Source organism: Notothenia rossii (genome assembly GCF_949606895.1).
Source record: "Notothenia rossii genome assembly, chromosome: 2".
NCBI classification, from domain to species: Eukaryota; Metazoa; Chordata; class Actinopteri; order Perciformes; family Nototheniidae; genus Notothenia; species Notothenia rossii.
The window spans coordinates 96,537,364-96,558,713 of record NC_136904.1 but is presented as its reverse complement, the minus strand read 5'-3'; the positions used below and the strand labels follow the sequence as shown (position 1 = coordinate 96,558,713).

At 45.5% G+C, this 21,350-nt stretch overlaps 1 protein-coding gene across 11 annotated transcripts in view; it reads left to right on the top strand.

Annotated features, from left to right (window-relative positions):
* Window positions 1-381: 381 nt before the first annotated feature.
* ttn.1 (titin, tandem duplicate 1) overlaps window positions 382-21,350 on the top strand; it is a 236,951-nt gene continuing 215,982 nt past the window's right edge. For 10 of the 11 annotated variants that reach the window (XM_079667103.1, XM_079667097.1, XM_079667096.1 and 7 more), the window contains exons 1-7: window positions 383-526; window positions 9,249-9,352; window positions 12,122-12,325; window positions 15,286-15,573; window positions 19,127-19,194; window positions 19,290-19,501; window positions 20,276-20,750. In XM_079667103.1, coding sequence (XP_079523229.1) covers window positions 9,262-9,352; window positions 12,122-12,325; window positions 15,286-15,573; window positions 19,127-19,194; window positions 19,290-19,501; window positions 20,276-20,750 — 1,338 coding nt within the window. In that variant the 5' untranslated portion in view covers window positions 383-526; window positions 9,249-9,261. Of the gene's footprint in view, window positions 527-9,248; window positions 9,353-12,121; window positions 12,326-15,285; window positions 15,574-19,126; window positions 19,195-19,289; window positions 19,502-20,275; window positions 20,751-21,350 lie in introns of all 11 variants that reach the window. The other variant, XM_079667095.1, reaches the window with a different exon arrangement.

Sequence of the window (21,350 nt, the reverse complement as noted above, 5' to 3'; positions counted from 1 at the left end):
CCTGTGTTATAACTGGGGGGGGGGGGGGGGTCCTGTGTTATAACTGGGAGGGGGGGTCCTGTGTTATAACACCAGGCTGGTGGGGTGGGGTTTGAGTGACAGGCACAGCCTGATGGTCCCGCCCCCCCACCATGTTATCTCTGTGTTAACTCTAACTTTAATGATCTTTAATGATGCTGATTCCTTTCTCTCAGATGGATCAGATCAGATGATGGAGGCGGAGGTGATGATGGAGATGGAGGTGATGATGGAGGTGAGGGGGGGGTATAGATGTCTGTCCCATGATGCCCCCTGAGTGATGGGAGGACCCTCTGAGGGCCGGCCCCCCAGCTATAAAGCCCCGCGGCTCCGTCAGGGCCCTCCTGAGCAGTTAGTTTCCCAGCCTCGGGTGGAGGTCGTCAGGGAAGCATCTGCACTGAGGGGTCCGCTTTCACCTTTGGATTTTTCTGGAGAATCGTTTTGAGGATAAGAGTCGATACTGATCATCATCTGGGCTCGTCCCGTCACAGCGAGGCATACCCGACAGGTGAGCCCCAACACCTGTGTGTTATCAGGACGCTATCAGCTGTCTGTGCAGTTCTGTTTAATAATAATAATAATAATAATAATAATGTAGAGGAGTTGGACACCTGAAGGCCGCGTGCACCGAGCAGAGAGCAGCCAGGAATAGCAGCTGATAGGACGAGAGGCATGTCTTTTTAAGGGAATCACAGCGCAGATATCAGCTCTCAGCAGATATGTGCACATGGTGGCTGTCAATCACAGGGGGGGGGGTCCGGGGGAGGTGTATTTTTACACACTGCCATATGTGTCGCTGGGCCTGGTCTCTGCAAATAGAGATGAACAGGGGCTCAGAAGGGCAGGAATACAGGAAACTGTGTGGAAATGACATTATGATTACAGTATAAACAGACAGGTGTTTATTTACTGCACTGTTTTCTCTTATTGTGTATTTATAGTGTATTGTTCTATATGTCCGTACGCAGCTTTCAAGATGAACCTCTCTGTGTGTAAACTGAACTGTTCTCTGATTTATAAAATAAGTTCTGCTAAAGGTAAACGGGGGGGTCTAGAAACAGTTGCTGGTTGAAGAATGTCTGACATTTAGTCCATTTCCTTTATTGGACATTGAACTTGACACAAAGGGACCAATCAGAAGAGAGATCGCAGTCACATGTTTCTGATCAGAATGTAAGGGTATAAATCTGATTCTCTCTCATTCACGGTGTGTTTAAAGAGTTAAGGTCTGTTGTGTTTAAAGAGTTAAGGTCTGTTGTGTTTAAAGAGTTAAGGTCTGTTGTGTTTAAAGAGTTAAGGTCTGTTGTGTTTAATCCTGCTTTCATAAAGTGCACTCAGAGATTATAAATAGATGTGAGGCGGAGCGGCTATTAATACTTCACATTCAGACGCTTCATCTGTGCAGAATATCCCAACTGTTCACGTTTGTTTTTATATATATATTTATATATATATATATATATATATATATATATATAAATCATGTAAGCAGGTCCATTACAGTCCACAGATATTCACTTTGATATAAAACAGGAAAGATCAGAGACATTACAAACATTGAACTTAAAGAGTGAATCTATCTCTTCGTCTCAGAAACAACACAATTCAAAAGAAGAGAAAGTGCAAAAGAAAATCTTAAAAGTAAAAAGTAATGGAAACAAGGGGAATAAATCTGCTTTAACAACGCGACATTAAAAGAGACACCAGCAATGAGAAAGCGCGCATTTAAAATGTGAGCTTCAATCAAACAAGATGTTCATTATAATAAAGAAATGCAACAAATGAAGATGAGATTTTCTGAGGAAAGAAAATTATTACACACTGAACAAAAATATAAACGCAACAATTTTGTTTTTGCTCCCATTTTTTCATGAGATGAACTCAAAGATCTAAAACATTTTCTACAAACACAAAATAACAATTTCTCTCAAATATTGTTCACCAATCTGAAAGATCTGTGATAGTGAGCACTTCTCCTTTGCTGAGATAATCCATCCCACCTCACAGGTGTGGCATATCAAGATGCTGATTAGACAGCATGATTATTGCACAGGTGTGCCTTAGGCTGGCCACAATAAAAGGCCACTCTGAAACGTGCAGTTTTGCTTTATTGGGGGGGTCTGGGGGGGTCCGAGAACCAGTCAGTATCTGGTGTGAGGATTAGGGTTAGGGTGATGTTGTGAATCGAGCGGCCTGTGTTCATCGTCCATAACATACGCCTGCCCATACCATAACCCCCCCACCACCATGGGCCACTCCATTCACAACATTACCCTAACCCTAACCCTAACCCTAACCCTAATTTTTTCAGATTTATGAACAATATTTGAGAGAAATGGTTATTTTATGTTATTTTGTGTATATTGAAAATCTTTTAGATCTTTGAGTTCATCTCATGAAAAATGGGAGCAAAAACAAAAGTGTTGCGTTTATATTTTTGTTCAGTGTAAGAGAAGTTAATGGATAACTTATTTTATAGCTTCATAAACTGAACAGAAACTATACGTTAGCCTTCAGGAGGGAAACCTGCTGCTTTGGTTTGGCTTGTTTCAAAGTGTTTTATCAAGTGTGTGTTCTGAAGAGGAGGCGCCTCGTGCTTCAGGGACGCGTCAGGAGGGTTGTCCTGAAACCATGAGGGGAAACTGCTTCAGGAAACATCTCTTTATTCGTCCAGGGGATCTTTAGAGGAGGTTTACGGAAAAATGAGGGAAATATTGTTCTGAGAATAAAGTCAGGATTTAAAATAAAGAAGTCGGCTGACGGAGGAAATGTCTTACTTAAAAAAAGAAAAAAGTTTAAAGAAAAAAGTTTAAAGAAAAGATTTTGAAAAAATGTCATATTTTTAAAGTCTTAAGTTTCAGGCAGTGGCGATTCAAGAGTCTGTGGGGGCCCTAGGCAAAAATTCACTGGGGGCCCCTCGAATCAGATTTCATCACCATCAGTGGCGCCCCAACACATTACTTGTTGTGCCTATTCCCCAGTACAGACTGAACCTTACCAACAAAATGTGTGTTTTTTTGGCCCATTGTTGAGTTATGAGCATTTCTATCTAAGCCCCGCCTTTTTGCGAACACGTTTAGAGTAATGACGGCCACATTTATCGACTGAACATGCTCATTTCCTACGATAATGTGTTTGACCCTCCAGCGATGCTGTATACTGAGTTTGGTGTTGAAAAACTATCATTTGAAATATAAGTGAATATTTAACTGTTTCTAAAATTATGCTAATTAAAAAAAGTAGGCGGAGCTTTGGGGTTCTAGGAGATTATATGTAGAGCAGGTCCACCCGAGTAAGTGTGCAACATTTCAGGTCATTCGGAGTTACGGTGCGACTTTGTACATCTTTCCAAAAATGGAAATGGCCATAGGTGGCGCTAGAGAGCATGTTGGACAATTTGAACACATTGAGTCCAGAATAGTGTATTTTTCACCGATTCTGGAATCCGTGCAAAATTATACAAGTTTTGAAGCATCCTAAAGACCTCAAAAACAGGAAACGCCAGCACCATAATAATAATAGCACCAATAACAATAGGTTTCCTCGCACTGCGTGCTAGGACCCTCATCATACGTGGGGAGCGCGTTCCAGGAAACTCAGAGACGCTTTGAAAGAGAATTAAAAAATATATATAAATATCAATAAATAGGTTAGAGTCACATTCTCAGATCAGATCAAACACTGATCTACAGTTTATTATTAAAAAGGCTCTTACAGTGTGTGGGGGGGGGGGTCAGTGTGAGGCTCTTACAGTGTGTGGGGGGGGGTCAGTGTGAGGCTCTTACAGTGTGTGTGGGGGGTCAGTGTGAGGCTCTTACAGTGTGGGGGGGTCAGTGTGAGGCTCTTACAGTGGCCCCCCGCTGTTTTTTCCCGCAGAGCACCATGTTGGGGAGGGGGGCAGCTGGCTCTAACAGCTGCGTTGTCATTGGCACGTCAAAATGCTTAAAATAAAAAGTCGGACTCATCGTGTTTAAAATGTTTCATTCCCAGAGGGTCAGGGTGCAGAACAAGAACCCAACCCTGACTTCACATTTATATTAAATTAAAACTCAGTGTGAAAAATCTACTAAAAATCCTAAAAGTGTTAAACCTAGAGGGAATAAGTTTAAGAGAGAGAGTAAGAAACATGTCTAGTGTCTGAACATGATTTAAGCTGTAAATAAATGGTGTCACGTGAGGGCTAGCTTTCTGTTTGAATCTATATTTGAAGCCGCTTTGCACGGAACCAGAGCACGCAGTGAGAAGGAGAGGAGGTGCAACCTGAGCTCAGTCTCTCAGGATGAAGTCTCTGACTCCCTGTAGCAGCTGTCACAATAAAAGCCTTCCCCCCACAGGTGTGAGGGGGGGGGGGGGGAGATATAGCGAAACACCCCCCCCCTGTGACCCCCCCCCCCAGGTACAGAGATCAAGATTATAAAATCATTCCAAGCCTCTTTTGTTTACTTATTTCCCCAACATAGTGACATCACAAAGTAACACTTGCGCTCCTCTTGGCACATTGTACGTGACCAATCAGAGCAGAGCTGGGTTTCAGAAAGAGGCTCTGCAGAAGGAGAGGACTCTTTAAAGTAGAGACACTACATACTGATATACACCTGAACATCAGCAGGAGAGGACTCTTTAAAGTAGAGACACTACATACTGATATACACCTGAACATCAGCAGGAGAGGACTCTTTAAAGTAGAGACACTACATACTGATATACACCTGAACATCAGCAGGAGAGGACTCTTTAAAGTAGAGACACTACATACTGATAGACACCTGAACATCAGCAGGAGAGGACTCTTTAAAGTAGAGACACTACATACTGATATACACCTGAACATCAGCAGCAGAGGACTCTTTAAAGTAGAGACACTACATACTGACATACACCTGAACATCAGCAGGAGAGGACTCTTTAAAGTAGAGACACTACATACTGATATACACCTGAACATCAGCAGGAGAGGACTCTTTAAAGTAGAGACACTATATACTGATATACACCTGAACATCAGCAGGAGAGGACTCTTTAAAGTAGAGACACTACATACTGATATACACCTGAACATCAGCAGGAGAGGACTCTTTAAAGTAGAGACACTACATACTGATATACATCTGAACATCAGCAGGAGAGGACTCTTTAAAGTAGAGACACTACATACTGACATACACCTGAACATCAGCAGGAGAGGACTCTTTAAAGTAGAGACACTACATACTGATATACACCTGAACATCAGCAGGAGAGGACTCTTTAAAGTAGAGACACTATATACTGATATACACCTGAACATCAGCAGGAGAGGACTCTTTAAAGTAGAGACACTGCACACTGATATACACCTGAACATCAGCAGGAGAGGACTCTTTAAAGTATAGACACTACCTACTGATATACACCTGAACATCAGCAGGAGAGGACTCTTTAAAGTAGAGACACTACATACTGATATACACCTGAACATCAGCAGGAGAGGACTCTTTAAAGTAGAGACACTACATACTGATATACACCTGAACATCAGCAGGAGAGGACTCTTTAAAGTAGAGACACTACATACTGATATACACCTGAACATCAGCAGGAGAGGACTCTTTAAAGTAGAGACACTACATACTGATATACACCTGAACATCAGCAGGAGAGGACTCTTTAAAGTAGAGACACTACATACTGATATACACCTGAACATCAGCAGGAGAGGACTCTTTAAAGTAGAGACACTACATACTGATATACACCTGAACATCAGCAGGAGAGGACTCTTTAAAGTAGAGACCCTACACGCTGATATACACCTGAACATCAGCAGGAGAGGACTCTTTAAAGTAGAGACACTACATACTGATATACATCTGAACATCAGCAGGAGAGGACTCTTTAAAGTAGAGGCACTACATACTGATATACACCTGAACATCACTAGGAGAGGACTCTTTAAAGTAGAGACACTACACACTGATATACACCTGAACATCAGCAGGAGAGGACTCTTTAAAGTAGAGACACTCCATACTGATATACACCTGAACATCAGCAGGAGAGGACTCTTTAAAGTAGAGACACTACATACTGATATACACCTGAACATCAGCAGGAGAGGACTCTTTAAAGTAGAGACACTATATACTGATATACACCTGAACATCAGCAGGAGAGGACTCTTTAAAGTAGAGACACTACATACTGATATACACCTGAACATCAGCAGGAGAGGACTCTTTAAAGTAGAGACACTACATACTGATATACATCTGAACATCAGCAGGAGAGGACTCTTTAAAGTAGAGACACTACATACTGACATACACCTGAACATCAGCAGGAGAGGACTCTTTAAAGTAGAGACACTACATACTGATATACACCTGAACATCAGCAGGAGAGAACTCTTTAAAGTAGAGACACTACATACTGATATACACCTGAACATCAGCAGGAGAGGACTCTTTAAAGTAGAGGCACTACATACTGATATACACCTGAACATCAGCAGGAGAGGACTCTTTAAAGTAGAGACACTACATACTGATATACACCTGAATATCAGCAGGAGAGGACTCTTTAAAGTAGAGACACTACATACTGATATACACCTGAACATCAGCAGGAGAGGACTCTTTAAAGTAGAGACACTACATACTGATATACACCTGAACATCAGCAGGAGAGGACTCTTTAAAGTAGAGACACTACATACTGATATACACCTGAACATCAGCAGGAGAGGACTCTTTAAAGTAGAGACACTACATACTGATATACACCTGAACATCAGCAGGAGAGGACTCTTTAAAGTAGAGACACTACATACTGATATACACCTGAACATCAGCAAGAGAGGACTCTTTAAAGTAGAGACACTACATACTGATATACACCTGGACATCAGCAGGAGAGGACTCTTTAAAGTAGAGACACTACATACTGATATACACCTGAACATCAGCAGGAGAGGACTCTTTAAAGTAGAGACACTACATACTGATATACACCTGAACATCAGCAGGAGAGGACTCTTTAAAGTAGAGACACTACATACTGATATACACCTGAACATCAGCAGGAGAGGACTCTTTAAAGTAGAGACACTACATACTGATATACACCTGAACATCAGCAGGAGAGGACTCTTTAAAGTAGAGACACTACATACTGATATACACCTGAACATCAGCAGGAGAGGACTCTTTAAAGTAGAGACACTACATACTGATATACACCTGAACATCAGCAGGAGAGGACTCTTTAAAGTAGAGACACTAGATACTGATATACACCTGAACATCAGCAGGAGAGGACTCTTTAAAGTAGAGACACTACATACTGATATACACCTGAACATCAGCAGGAGAGGCCTCTTTAAAGTAGAGACACTACATACTGATATACACCTGAACATCAGCAGGAGAGGACTCTTTAAAGTAGAGACACTACATACTGATATACACCTGAACATCAGCAGGAGAGGACTCTTTAAAGTAGAGACACTACACACTGATATACACCTGAACATCAGCAGGAGAGGACTCTTTAAAGTAGAGACACTAAATACTGATATACACCTGAACATCAGCAGGAGAGAACTCTTTAAAGTAGGGCATCTTTCATTTAAAGTTTAGATTTTTGGAAACAGTTTCCTCTGATTATATGTATAGTTAATATATGTACTGTATATGTATGTATAGTTTAAACTTCTTCTTCTTCTTCTTTTTCTGCTGCTGATTAACGGGCCTGCAGCTGCTGCCCTCCTTCACCCCCCCCCCCCGTTAGATATAAATAGATGGGGCTCTTATTCTGAAACCGAGCCGTCTCTCACTCAGCACTTTTCCTCCAGCTGCTGCTAAATCTGTCTCCTGAACTAGGGATGTCCTGATCACCTTTTTTTGCTCCCGATCCGATTCCGATCATTTGATTTTGACAATTTGCCGATACCGATTTTTCCAGATCCGATCTTTATGCAATGCATTAAGAGGAAAAAAAGCATTCAAGTTGTCCCTTAAGGTTATTTTTTTATTTAAATTGGATATTCTATCCAACATGGATATAGCTTATTTCTTTCACAGCAGCATTGGATCAGTTCAGTTGTGCAGCATTGGATCAAAACAAAATAAAGCTTTCAGTACTCGTTAGCTTACTGCTACAATTAGACACTGCGCCCACTCTGTTGCCAGATTTGAAAGAAATAAGCAGGTCTATGAAAACAAGCCCCAAAGAACAAATACATGATGTTCTGTCATTTGAAACCAAAACTAAGGCCTCAGGATGACTTTAAGACTTGAGCATGGTCATTTTTGTTTTGTAACATTGAATAAAAAAAGTAAAAAAAGTATTTAAAAAAAAAAAAGAGAAACAAAAAGAATCCCGATCCCCGATAGTTTTCTCCCGATTCCGATCTTTTGAAAATCACGTGATCGGCTCCGATCCCCGATCACGTGATCGGATCGGGACATCTCTATCCTGAATCATAAAAACCTCAAGCCCTTTAACTTCTCTGCATGATGTAAGGTAACAGAGCAATGTGACCTCAGAGAAGATACACCGAGATGTTTAGAAAGGATTTAATTGATGGGGAACCTTCATGAAGCAGATTCAGGCGTCTAGATTCACACTAAAGTGTGATATCAGCTGACAGAGATAACATCTGATCCTTTAAAACAAACACTAGAAGATCTTTTGACTCACATTTCATCCTGATGGTCAGCCCCAATATTTAGAAATGTAAAAGTAATCGGATTTCTTTATGTAAGAGAATACTGTAGCTTGTATTTAAGTATCTTCATAATCCGTTACTGAAACTAGTTTGGAGGATTTGAACTGTTCCTGATCTGCTCTGCTAAGCTCATAATCAAATATTGTATTTTTACAGAAAATAGGAAAATAAAAAATTCAGCTGACAAAACATAGGCTCTCAAATCAGTGAATGCATGAATTCAATGTGATTAATGCTACCCTAGAGACGTATTGGATCCTTCAGAGGCTCTCTGCCTCCATGTTCTCTTTTCAGAAGCTAACCAACAGGAGAACATCTCACAGTGTTGGTATTCTGCCTCTCCGGGTCTTTGCTCTCAGTTTTACCACTTTACTCTCATTGCATCTTTAGGTTGAAGCATTGAGTGGTTTATGTTTGCAACGACACAGGAAACTGAAACCTTGGTGAACCATTGACGTTAAAAGTGTGTAATCTGTTGATTTATTACGAAACTTAATCTGTTTTTTATTGTGTTTTCCTGCAGGGTGCCAAGAAACATGTCAACACAGGCGCCGACGTTCCTGCAGCCGCTGCAGAGCGTCGTGGCACTAGAGGGTAGTGCCGCGACGTTCCAGGCTCAAGTCAACGGTGAGAGACACTAAACACAACCAGTCCATCTCTAAACACAACCAGTTCATCTCTAAACACAACCAGTTCATCTCTAAACACAACCAGTCCATCTCTAAACCCAACCAGTCCATCTCTAAACACAACCAGTCCATCTCCAAACCCAACCAGTCCATCTCTAAACACAACCAGTCCATCTCCAAACCCAACCAGTCCATCTCTAAACACAGCCAGTCCATCTCCAAACACAGCCAGTCCATCTCTAAACACAGCCAGTTCATCTCTAAACACAACCAGTTCATCTCTAAACCCAACCAGTCCATCTCTAAACACAACCAGTTCATCTCTAAACACAACCAGTTCATCTCTAAACCCAACCAGTCCATCTCTAAACACAACCAGTTCATCTCTAAACCCAACCAGTTCATCTCTAAACCCAACCAGTTCATCTCTAAACCCAACCAGTTCATCTCTAAACCCAACCAGTCCATCTCTAAACACAACCAGTTCATCTCTAAACACAACCAGTCCATCTCTAAACACAGCCAGTCCATCTCTAAACACAACCAGTTCATCTCTAAACCCAACCAGTTCATCTCTAAACCCAACCAGTTCATCTCTAAACACAGCCAGTTCATCTCTAAACACAGCCAGTTCATCTCTAAACACAACCAGTTCATCTCTAAACCCAACCAGTTCATCTCTAAACCCAACCAGTTCATCTCTAAACCCAACCAGTTCATCTCTAAACACAACCAGTTCATCTCTAAACCCAACCAGTCCATCTCTAAACACAGCCAGTCCATCTCCAAACCCAACCAGTCCATCTCCAAACCCAACCAGTCCATCTCTAAACACAGCCAGTCCATCTCCAAACCCAACCAGTCCATCTCCAAACCCAACCAGTCCATCTCTAAACACAGCCAGTCCATCTCCAAACACAGCCAGTCCATCTCTAAACACAGCCAGTCCATCTCTAAACCCAACCAGTCCATCTCTAAACACAGCCAGTCCATCTCTAAACACAGCCAGTCCATCTCTAAACACAACCAGTCCATCTCTAAACACAGCCAGTCCACCTCTAAACCCAACCAGTCCATCTCCAAACCCAACCAGTCCATCTCTAAACACAGCCAGTCCATCTCCAAACACAGCCAGTCCATCTCTAAACACAGCCAGTCCATCTCTAAACCCAACCAGTCCATCTCTAAACACAGCCAGTCCATCTCTAAACACAGCCAGTCTATCTCCAAACACAGCCAGTCCATCTCTAAACACAGCCAGTCCATCTCTAAACCCAACCAGTCCATCTCTAAACACAGCCAGTCCATCTCTAAACACAGCCAGTCCATCTCTAAACCCAACCAGTCCATCTCAAAACCCAACCAGTCCATCTCTAAACACAGCCAGTCCACCTCTAAACACAACCAGTCCATCTCCAAACACAACCAGTCCATCTCCAAACCCAACCAGTCCATCTCTAAACACAACCAGTCCATCTCCAAACACAGCCAGTCCATCTCTAAACACAACCAGTCCATCTCTAAACACAACCAGTCCATCTCTAAACCCAACCAGTCCATCTCTAAACACAGCCAGTCCATCTCCAAACCCAACCAGTCCATCTCTAAACACAACCAGTCCATCTCTAAACACAACCAGTCCATCTCTAAACCCAACCAGTCCATCTCTAAACACAGCCAGTCCATCTCCAAACCCAACCAGTCCATCTCTAAACACAACCAGTCCACCTCTAAACACAACCAGTCCATCTCTAAACACAGCCAGTCCATCTCCAAACACAACCAGTTGATCTCTAAACACAACCAGTTGATCTCTAAACACAACCAGTCCATCTCTAAACACAACCAGTCCACCTCTAAACACAACCAGTCCACCTCTAAACACAACCAGTTGATCTCTAAACACAACCAGTTGATCTCTAAACACAGCCAGTCCATCTCCAAACCCAACCAGTCCATCTCTAAACACAACCAGTCCACCTCTAAACACAACCAGTCCATCTCTAAACTCAACCAGTCCATCTCTAAACACAACCAGTCCATCTCTAAACACAACCAGTCCATCTCTAAACCCAACCAGTCCATCTCTAAACACAACCAGTCCATCTCTAAACACAACCAGTTGATCTCTAAACACAACCAGTCCATCTCTAAACACAACCAGTCCATCTCTAAACACAACCAGTCCATCTCTAAACACAACCAGTCCATCTCTAAACACAACCAGTTGATCTCTAAACACAACCAGTCCATCTCTAAACACAACCAGTCCATCTCTAAACACAACCAGTCCATCTCTAAACACAACCAGTCCATCTCTAAACACAACCAGTCCATCTCTAAACCCAACCAGTCCATCTCTAAACACAACCAGTCCATCTCTAAACCCAACCAGTCCATCTCTAAACACAACCAGTCCATCTCTAAACACAACCAGTCCATCTCTAAACCCAACCAGTTCATCTCTAAAGACAACCAGTCCATCTCTAAACCCAACCAGTTCATCTCTAAACACAACCAGTTCAACTGAAAAACAACCTGAACTTTAGATTGGATCTACAAATCTAAATCTCCCTTCAATTCTTAATTTAGGATTTCACATGTTTTAGTCTAAGACCAAATAAACTTTGTTTATCCTGTTAAATATCTGAGGTTGTGAGTCCTGCAGGTCCAGTGTTGGTTCTCCTCTGATCTGACTGGTTCTGGTTCTCTGCAGGTTCTCCTGTAACAGTGATGCATTATATGACCTGGTTCTGGTTCTCTGCAGGTTCTCCGGTTCCTGAGGTGAGCTGGTTTCGTGATGGCCAGGTTCTCTCCTCCGCCGTTCTGCCCGGCATTCAGATCTCGTTCAGCGATGGCCGTGCTGTTCTGAGGATCCCTGCTGTGACCGCCGCACACAGTGGGAGGTTCTCCGTCAGAGCGACCAATGGAGCCGGACAGGCCACCAGCACCGCAGAACTACTCGTCACAGGTGAGGCTGGATCACCTGAGAGGCAGGAAACTACTGCAGAGAGACAGAGAGGCAGAGAGACAGAGAGACAGAGAGGCAGAGAGGCAGAGAGACAGGAAACTACTGCAGAGAGACAGAGAGACAGAGAGGCAGAGAGACAGGAAACTACTGCAGAGAGACAGAGAGGCAGAGAGACAGGAAACTACTGCAGAGAGGCAGAGAGGCAGGAAACTACTGCAGAGAGACAGAGAGGCAGAGAGACAGGAAACTACTGCAGAGAGACAGAGAGGCAGGAAACTACTGCAGAGAGGCAGAGAGGCAGAGAGACAGAGAGGCAGAGAGACAGAGAGACAGAGAGGCAGAGAGACAGGAAACTACTGCAGAGAGGCAGAGAGGCAGGAAACTACTGCAGAGAGACAGAGAGGCAGAGAGACAGAGAGACAGAGAGGCAGAGAGACAGAGAGACAGAGAGGCAGAGAGACAGGAAACTACTGCAGAGAGACAGCGAGACAGAGAGGCAGAGAGACAGAGAGACAGAGAGGCAGAGAGACAGGAAACTACTGCAGAGAGACAGAGAGGCAGAGAGGCAGGAAACTACTGCAGAGAGACAGAGAGACAGAGAGGCAGAGAGATAGGAAACTACTGCAGAGAGGCAGAGAGACAGGAAACTACTGCAGAGAGACAGAGAGACAGAGATACAGAGAGGCAGAGAGACAGGAAACTACTGCAGAGAGACAGAGAGACAGGAAACTACTGCAGAGAGACAGAGAGACAGGAAACTACTGCAGAGAGACAGAGAGACAGAGAGGCAGAGAGACAGAGAGGCAGAGAGACAGGAAACTACTGCAGAGAGGCAGAGAGGCAGAGAGGCAGGAAACTACTGCAGAGAGGCAGAGAGACAGAGAGACAGAGAGGCAGAGAGACAGGAAACTACTGCAGAGAGACAGAGAGACAGAGAGGCAGAGAGACAGGAAACTACTGCAGAGAGACAGAGAGACAGAGAGGCAGAGAGACAGGAAACTACTGCAGAGAGACAGAGAGACAGAGAGGCAGAGAGACAGGAAACTACTGCAGAGAGACAGAGAGACAGAGAGGCAGAGAGGCAGAGAGATAGGAAACTACTGCAGAGAGGCAGAGAGACAGAGAGACAGAGAGGCAGAGAGACAGGAAACTACTGCAGAGAGACAGAGAGACAGAGAGGCAGAGAGGCAGAGAGACAGAGAGACAGAGAGACAGGAAACTACTGCAGAGAGGCAGAGAGGCAGAGAGGCAGAGAGACAGGAAACTACTGCAGAGAGACAGAGAGGCAGAGAGACAGAGAGGCAGAGAGGCAGGAAACTACTGCAGAGAGACAGAGAGGCAGAAAGACAGAGAGGCAGAGAGACAGAGAGGCAGGAAACTACTGCAGAGAGGCAGAGAGGCAGAGAGACAGGAAACTACTGCAGAGAGACAGAGAGGCAGAGAGGCAGGAAACTACTGCAGAGAGGCAGAGAGACAGAGAGGCAGAGAGACAGGAAACTACTGCAGAGAGACAGAGAGGCAGAGAGACAGGAAACTACTGCAGAGAGACAGAGAGGCAGAGAGACAGAGAGACAGAGAGGCAGAGAGGCAGAGAGACAGGAAACTACTGCAGAGAGACAGAGAGGCAGAGAGACAGGAAACTACTGCAGAGAGGCAGAGAGACAGAGAGGCAGAGAGGCAGAGAGACAGGAAACTACTGCAGAGAGACAGAGAGGCAGAGAGACAGGAAACTACTGCAGAGAGACAGAGAGGCAGAGAGACAGAGAGACAGAGAGGCAGAGAGGCAGAGAGACAGGAAACTACTGCAGAGAGACAGAGAGGCAGAGAGACAGGAAACTACTGCAGAGAGGCAGAGAGACAGAGAGGCAGAGAGACAGAGAGGCAGAGAGGCAGAGAGACAGGAAACTACTGCAGAGAGACAGAGAGACAGAGAGGCAGAGAGGCAGAGAGACAGAGAGGCAGAGAGACAGGAAACTACTGCAGAGAGGCAGAAAGACAGAGAGGCAGAGAGACAGAGAGGCAGAGAGGCAGAGAGACAGGAAACTACTGCAGAGAGACAGAGAGGCAGAGAGACAGGAAACTACTGCAGAGAGACAGAGAGGCAGAGAGACAGGAAACTACTGCAGAGAGGCAGAGAGACAGGAAACTACTGCAGAGAGACAGAGAGACAGAGAGGCAGAGAGACAGGAAACTACTTCAGAGAGACAGAGAGACAGGAAACTACTGCAGAGAGACAGAGAGACAGAGAGACAGGAAACTACTTCAGAGAGACAGGAAACTACTGCAGAGAGACAGAGAGACAGAGAGACAGAGAGACAGGAAACTACTTCAGAGAGACAGAGAGACAGAGAGACAGGAAACTACTTCAGAGAGACAGAGAGACAGAGAGACAGGAAACTACTTCAGAGAGACAGGAAACTACTGCAGAGAGACAGAGAGACAGAGAGACAGGAAACTACTTCAGAGAGACAGAGAGACAGGAAACTACTGCAGAGAGACAGAGAGACAGAGAGACAGGAAACTACTTCAGAGAGACAGGAAACTACTGCAGAGAGACAGAGAGACAGAGAGACAGAGAGACAGGAAACTACTTCAGAGAGACAGAGAGACAGAGAGACAGGAAACTACTGCAGAGAGACAGGAAACTACTTCAGAGAGACAGAGAGACAGGAAACTACTTCAGAGAGACAGAGAGACAGAGAGACAGGAAACTACTTCAGAGAGACAGGAAACTACTGCAGAGAGACAGAGAGACAGAGAGACAGGAAACTACTGTAGAGAGACTGAGAGACAGAGAGACAGAGAGACAGGACACTACTGCAGGGAGGGAGGAAACAATGACTTAGAGTCCTGTCCCAGTGTCTGAGTCCTGGTCTGGCAGGAAGTGATGCTTGATGGTGCAGTGATTGGAGCCCCAGTTTAATTAATGATATCCCCCCCCCCCCCCCCCCCCCCCCCAGCGGAGACAGCCCCTCCCAGCTTCCTGCTCCGCCTCCAGAGCTCCACGGTGCTCCAGGGCAGCCAGGTGAGGCTGGACGTCAGAGTCTCAGGTATCCCCCTCCCCCAGGTGAAGTTCTTCAGGGAGGGGGCGGAGATCCAGAGCTCGCCAGACTTCAGGATCCTGACGGAGGGCGAGATGCACAGCCTGCTGATCGCTGAGGCCTTCCCTGAGGATTCTGGGAACTATTCTGCCACCGCCACCAACAGCAGCGGAAGAGCAACCTCCACCTGCGAGCTGCTGGTGCAAGGTGAGGGAGTCTTCCCAGCAACCGGACACAGACATGTAGAGAACTGTAGATCTATAGATCTACAACTGAAGCAGCAGCCTGGTGTTTTAGTTTGATCTCTGAGCACCCAGGACATCATTAGCCTAGCTTAGCATAAGGACGGGAAACAGGGGGAAAGGTTAGCCTAGCTTAGCATAAAGACGGGAAACAGGGGGAAAGGTTAGCCTAGCTTAGCATAAAGACGGGAAACAGGGGGAAAGGTTAGCCTAGCTTAGCATAAAGATGGGAAACAGGGGGAAAGGTTAGCTTAGCTTAGCATAAAGACGGGAAACAGGGGGAAAGGTTAGCCTAGCTTAGCATAAAGACGGGAAACAGGGGGAAAGGTTAGCCTAGCTTAGCATAAAGACGGGAAACAGGGGGAAAGGTTAGCCTAGCTTAGCATAAAGATGGGAAACAGGGGGAAAGGTTAGCTTAGCTTAGCATAAAGACGGGAAACAGGGGGAAAGGTTAGCCTAGCTTAGCATAAAGACGGGAAACAGGGGGAAAGGTTAGCCTAGCTTAGCATAAAGACGGGAAACAGGGGGAAAGGTTAGCCTAGCTTAGCATAAGGACGGGAAACAGGGGGAAAGGTTAGCCTAGCTTAGCATAAAGACGGGAAACAGGGGGAAAGGTTAGCCTGGCTTAGCATAAAGATGGGAAACAGGGGGAAAGGTTAGCCTAGCTTAGCATAAGGACGGGAAACAGGGGGAAAGGTTAGCCTAGCTTAGCATAAAGATGGGAAACAGGGGGAAAGGTTAGCCTAGCTTAGCATAAAGATGGGAAACAGGGGGAAAGGTTAGCCTAGCTTAGCATAAAGACGGGAAACAGGGGGAAAGGTTAGCCTAGCTTAGCATAAGGACGGGAAACAGGGGGAAAGGTTAGCCTAGCTTAGCATAAAGACGGGAAACAGGGGGAAAGGTTAGCCTAGCTTAACATAAAGACGGGAAACAGGGGGAAAGGTTAGCCTAGCTTAGCATAAAGACGGGAAGCAGGGGGAAAGGTTAGCCTAGCTTAGCATAAAGATGGGAAGCAGGGGGAAAGGTTAGCCTAGCTTAGCATAAAGACGGGAAGCAGGGGGAAAGGTTAGCCTAGCTTAGCATAAAGACGGGAAACAGGGGGAAAGGTTAGCCTAGCTTAGCATAAAGACGGGAAACAGGGGGAAAGGTTAGCCTAGCTTAGCATAAAGACGGGAAGCAGGGGGAAAGGTTAGCCTAGCTTAGCATAAAGACGGGAAGCAGGGGGAAAGGTTAGCCTAGCTTAGCATAAGGACGGGAAACAGGGGGAAAGGTTAGCCTAGCTTAGCATAAAGACGGGAAACAGGGGGAAAGGTTAGCCTAGCTTAGCATAAAGACGGGAAACAGGGGGAAAGGTTAGCCTAGCTTAGCATAAAGACGGGAAACAGGGGGAAAGGTTAGCCTAGCTTAGCATAAAGACGGGAAACAGGGGGAAAGGTTAGCCTAGCTTAGCATAAAGACTGGAAACAGGGGGAAAGGTTAGCCTAGCTTAGCATAAAGACGGGAAACAGGGGGAAAGGTTAGCCTAGCTTAGCATAAAGACGGGAAACAGGGGGAAAGGTTAGCCTAGCTTAGCATAAAGACGGGAAACAGGGGGAAAGGTTAGCCTAGCTTAGCATAAAGACGGGAAACAGGGGGAAAGGTTAGCCTAGCTTAGCATAAGGACGGGAAACAGGGGGAAAGGTTAGCCTAGCTTAGCATAAAGACGGGAAACAGGGGGAAAGGTTAGCCTAGCTTAGCATAAAGACGGGAAACAGGGGGAAAGGTTAGCCTAGCTTAGCATAAAGACGGGAAGCAGGGGGAAAGGTTAGCCTAGCTTAGCATAAAGACGGGAAACAGGGGGAAAGGTTAGCCTAGCTTAGCATAAAGATGGGATACAGGGGGAAAGGTTAGCCTAGCTTAGCATAAGGACGGGAAACAGGGGGAAAGGTTAGCCTAGCTTAGCATAAAGACGGGAAACAGGGGGAAAGGTTAGCCTAGCTTAGCATAAAGACGGGAAACAGGGGGAAAGGTTAGCCTAGCTTAGCATAAAGACGGGAAACAGGGGGAAAGGTTAGCCTAGCTTAGCATAAAGACGGGAAACAGGGGGAAAGGTTAGCCTAGCTTAGCATAAAGATGGGAAACAGGGGGAAAGGTTAGCCTAGCTTAGCATAAAGACGGGAAACAGGGGGAAAGGTTAGCCTAGCTTAGCATAAGGACGGGAAACAGGGGGAAAGGTTAGCCTAGCTTAGCATAAAGACGGGAAACAGGGGGAAAGGTTAGCCTAGCTTAGCATAAAGACGGGAAACAGGGGGAAAGGTTAGCCTAGCTTAGCATAAGGACGGGAAACAGGGGGAAAGGTTAGCCTAGCCTAGCATAAAGACGGGAAACAGGGGAAAAGGTTAGCCTAGCTTAACATAAAGACGGGAAACAGGGGGAAAGGTTAGCCTAGCTTAGCATAAAGACGGGAAACAGGGGGAAAGGTTAGCCTAGCTTAGCATAAAGACGGGAAACAGGGGGAAAGGTTAGCCTAGCTTAGCATAAAGACGGGAAACAGGGGGAAAGGTTAGCCTAGCTTAGCATAAAGACGGGAAACAGGGGGAAAGGTTAGCCTAGCTTAGCATAAAGACGGGAAACAGGGGGAAAGGTTAGCCTAGCTTAGCATAAAGATGGGAAGCAGGGGGAAAGGTTAGCCTAGCTTAGCATAAAGACGGGAAGCAGGGGGAAAGGTTAGCCTAGCTTAGCATAAAGACGGGAAGCAGGGGGAAAGGTTAGCCTAGCTTAGCATAAGGACGGGAAACAGGGGGAAAGGTTAGCCTAGCTTAGCATAAAGACGGGAAACAGGGGGAAAGGTTAGCCTAGCTTAGCATAAAGACGGGAAACAGGGGGAAAGGTTAGCCTAGCTTAGCATAAGGACGGGAAACAGGGGGAAAGGTTAGCTTAGCTTAGCATAAAGACGGGAAAGAGGGGGAAAGGTTAGCCTAGCTTAGCATAAAGACGGGAAACAGGGGGAAAGGTTAGCCTAGCTTAGCATAAGGACGGGAAACAGGGGGAAAGGTTAGCCTAGCTTAGCATAAAGACGGGAAACAGGGGGAAAGGTTAGCCTAGCTTAGCATAAAGACGGGAAGCAGGGGGAAAGGTTAGCCTAGCTTAGCATAAGGACGGGAAACAGGGGGAAAGGTTAGCCTAGCTTAGCATAAAGACGGGAAACAGGGGGAAAGGTTAGCCTAGCTTAGCATAAAGATGGGAAACAGGGGGAAAGGTTAGCCTAGCTTAGCATAACGATGGGAAACAGGGGGAAAGGTTAGCCTAGCTTAGCATAAAGACGGGAAACAGGGGGAAAGGTTAGCCTAGCTTAGCATAACGATGGGAAACAGGGGGAAAGGTTAGCCTAGCTTAGCATAAAGATGGGAAACAGGGGGAAAGGTTAGCCTAGCTTAGCATAAAGATGGGAAACAGGGGGAAACTGTTAGCCTAGCTTAGTATAAAGACATGGAGTTTGGTCCAGTTTGGCTTTAAGGTGTGTGTTTGTGTGTGTTCAGGTGAAGAAGCCGTTCCAGCTAAGAAAACAAAGACAGTGATGTCGTCCCGTCAGACCCGAGTGGAGAAGGTACGGAACGATAAATAAATAAACAATAAACACGATGATTTTAATTCTTGTTTCTAATAATCACCCTAACCCTAACCCTAACCCTTTGTCCTCAGAGGGTGGAGGCCAGCTTCCAGTCGTCCATGATGGCAATGCACGTGGAGGGGGGGGAGCTGACTCTGGCTCATAAGACCCCCCCCAGAGTTCCTCCCAAACCACCCTCAAAATCCCCAACACAGTCCTCTCTGGCCGTCAGGGTGGGGGGGGGCCGGCAACAATCCCCGTCCCCCGTCAGACACGTGAAGGCGCCAACACCAACACCATCCAGGTGGGGGAACACCTAATAACACCTACATTTACATGAATATGCATGTTAATTAACAACTAGTTGATGTGAATATGTGTACCTTACCGAGCTTTTAGTTATTCATCTCCAGAATAATTTAAATGTATTTGTGCCGCAGGTTGTGATGCATCCTATTTACTATACAACATTATCTCTGAGTGTAAGAGGAGTAACAGCTGATGCTCCTTTGGTTTGAGAGTCTGCATTACTCCGAATGTTACGTGCAACCACTTTAACCTTCAGCCCCATTTAAAGCCTCCTGGATCCCCTTGAGGACTTCTGCAACACCAACACTTTTTGAATGTGTATTACCCTCTGGGGGCTAAGGGTTATTTCTCACATTTTAGATTTCCTTAAATTACTTTTTAAATGTATTTGTCATGACATGGCACCCCATGTGCTACATATCAAAATGTTCAGCACAGTCTCTGGTCCTGCTAGAAATGCATCTCACTCACCTTAGAACACTGTGTGATGAGATAACTGACTCTAGATTTGGTTTACCAAAGTCTTAGGTTCACAAGAGTAGTGAAATGACACTGTATATACAGTATTTCAGAACATTTTTTGTTTTTCGACCAGTTTGTTTTACTGGACGATACGCCGGTCGAAGAACAAACCACTTTTATTAAATGGCCACTGAGTCTCTTTAATACATGAAGGGGTTTGAGAATCGGTTCCATGTTGTGTAACGGACAGTAAATGGATCTGGATCTGAATCTGATGTGTAACTGAGCTCTCTGTCACCCCCTTCAGGCCGTCCATGTCTCCCCTCAGCAGTCGCTCCCTGGCGGACGCCGGCGGAGACGTTCTGCCCCCCTGGAAGAGAAGCGAGGCCGGCTTCAGCGCCATGAGCGGCAGCATGAGCAGTATGACCGCCATGAGCAGCAGTATGACCGCCATGAGCAGCAGTATGAGCAGTATGAAGAGCGCCAGCAGCTCCATGCAGATCAGCGGCGGCCAATCCATGCAGATCAGCGGGGGCCAATCCATGCAGATCAGCGGGGGCCAATCCATGCAGATCAGCGGGGGCCAATCCATGCAGATCAGCGGGGGCCAATCCAAGCAGATCAGTGGGGGCCAATCCATGCAGATCAGCGGGGGCCAATCCAAGCAGATCAGCGGGGGCCAATCCATGCAGATCAGCGGGGGCCAATCCAAGCAGATCAGCGGGGGCCAATCCATGCAGATCAGCGGGGGCCAATCCATGCAGATCAGTGGGGGTCAAGAGGTGAGCAGGGCGCCATCTGGGGGTCAATCAGGGGGGAGACATGTGGGAGGAATGGAGGAGGAATAGAAAATATATCTAAATCGGATCCAACATACATTTAACCTGCTGATGTTCTTTAATTAGAAACCTGATTGGGAAGCCCCTCCTCTCAGAGCCCAAACTTAACGACACATCTGACACACAATCAAAACACAATCAAATTCAGGATAACTTGAGAGGATGCAGCTCTGGTGTTATAATATAAGTCCATCAATCCAGTTAACAATCAGAGAATGCACAACTTGTTCATAACATTTTGTATTCCTCTAAATACTGAGACTCTGAACCATTCAGGACCCCCCCCCCCTGGAAACAGCAGTGTCTGCCTGTTCTGCTAAAAGTATATCAAATCAACCTGCAGTTCCCCTAACGTCCACCAGAGGCTGTGTCCTGCAGCTAGTGATGGAGACCCTTCACTTCCTTTCACTAAAACATCTGAATTACAACTCTATCTATAGATATTTATTTAGAGATGTACAGAAAGATAAAGAAAGGAAATAGTAATACTAAATAATGAAGGAAACAACATCAGGAAAAAAGATACTGCTTCATATCTAGCTT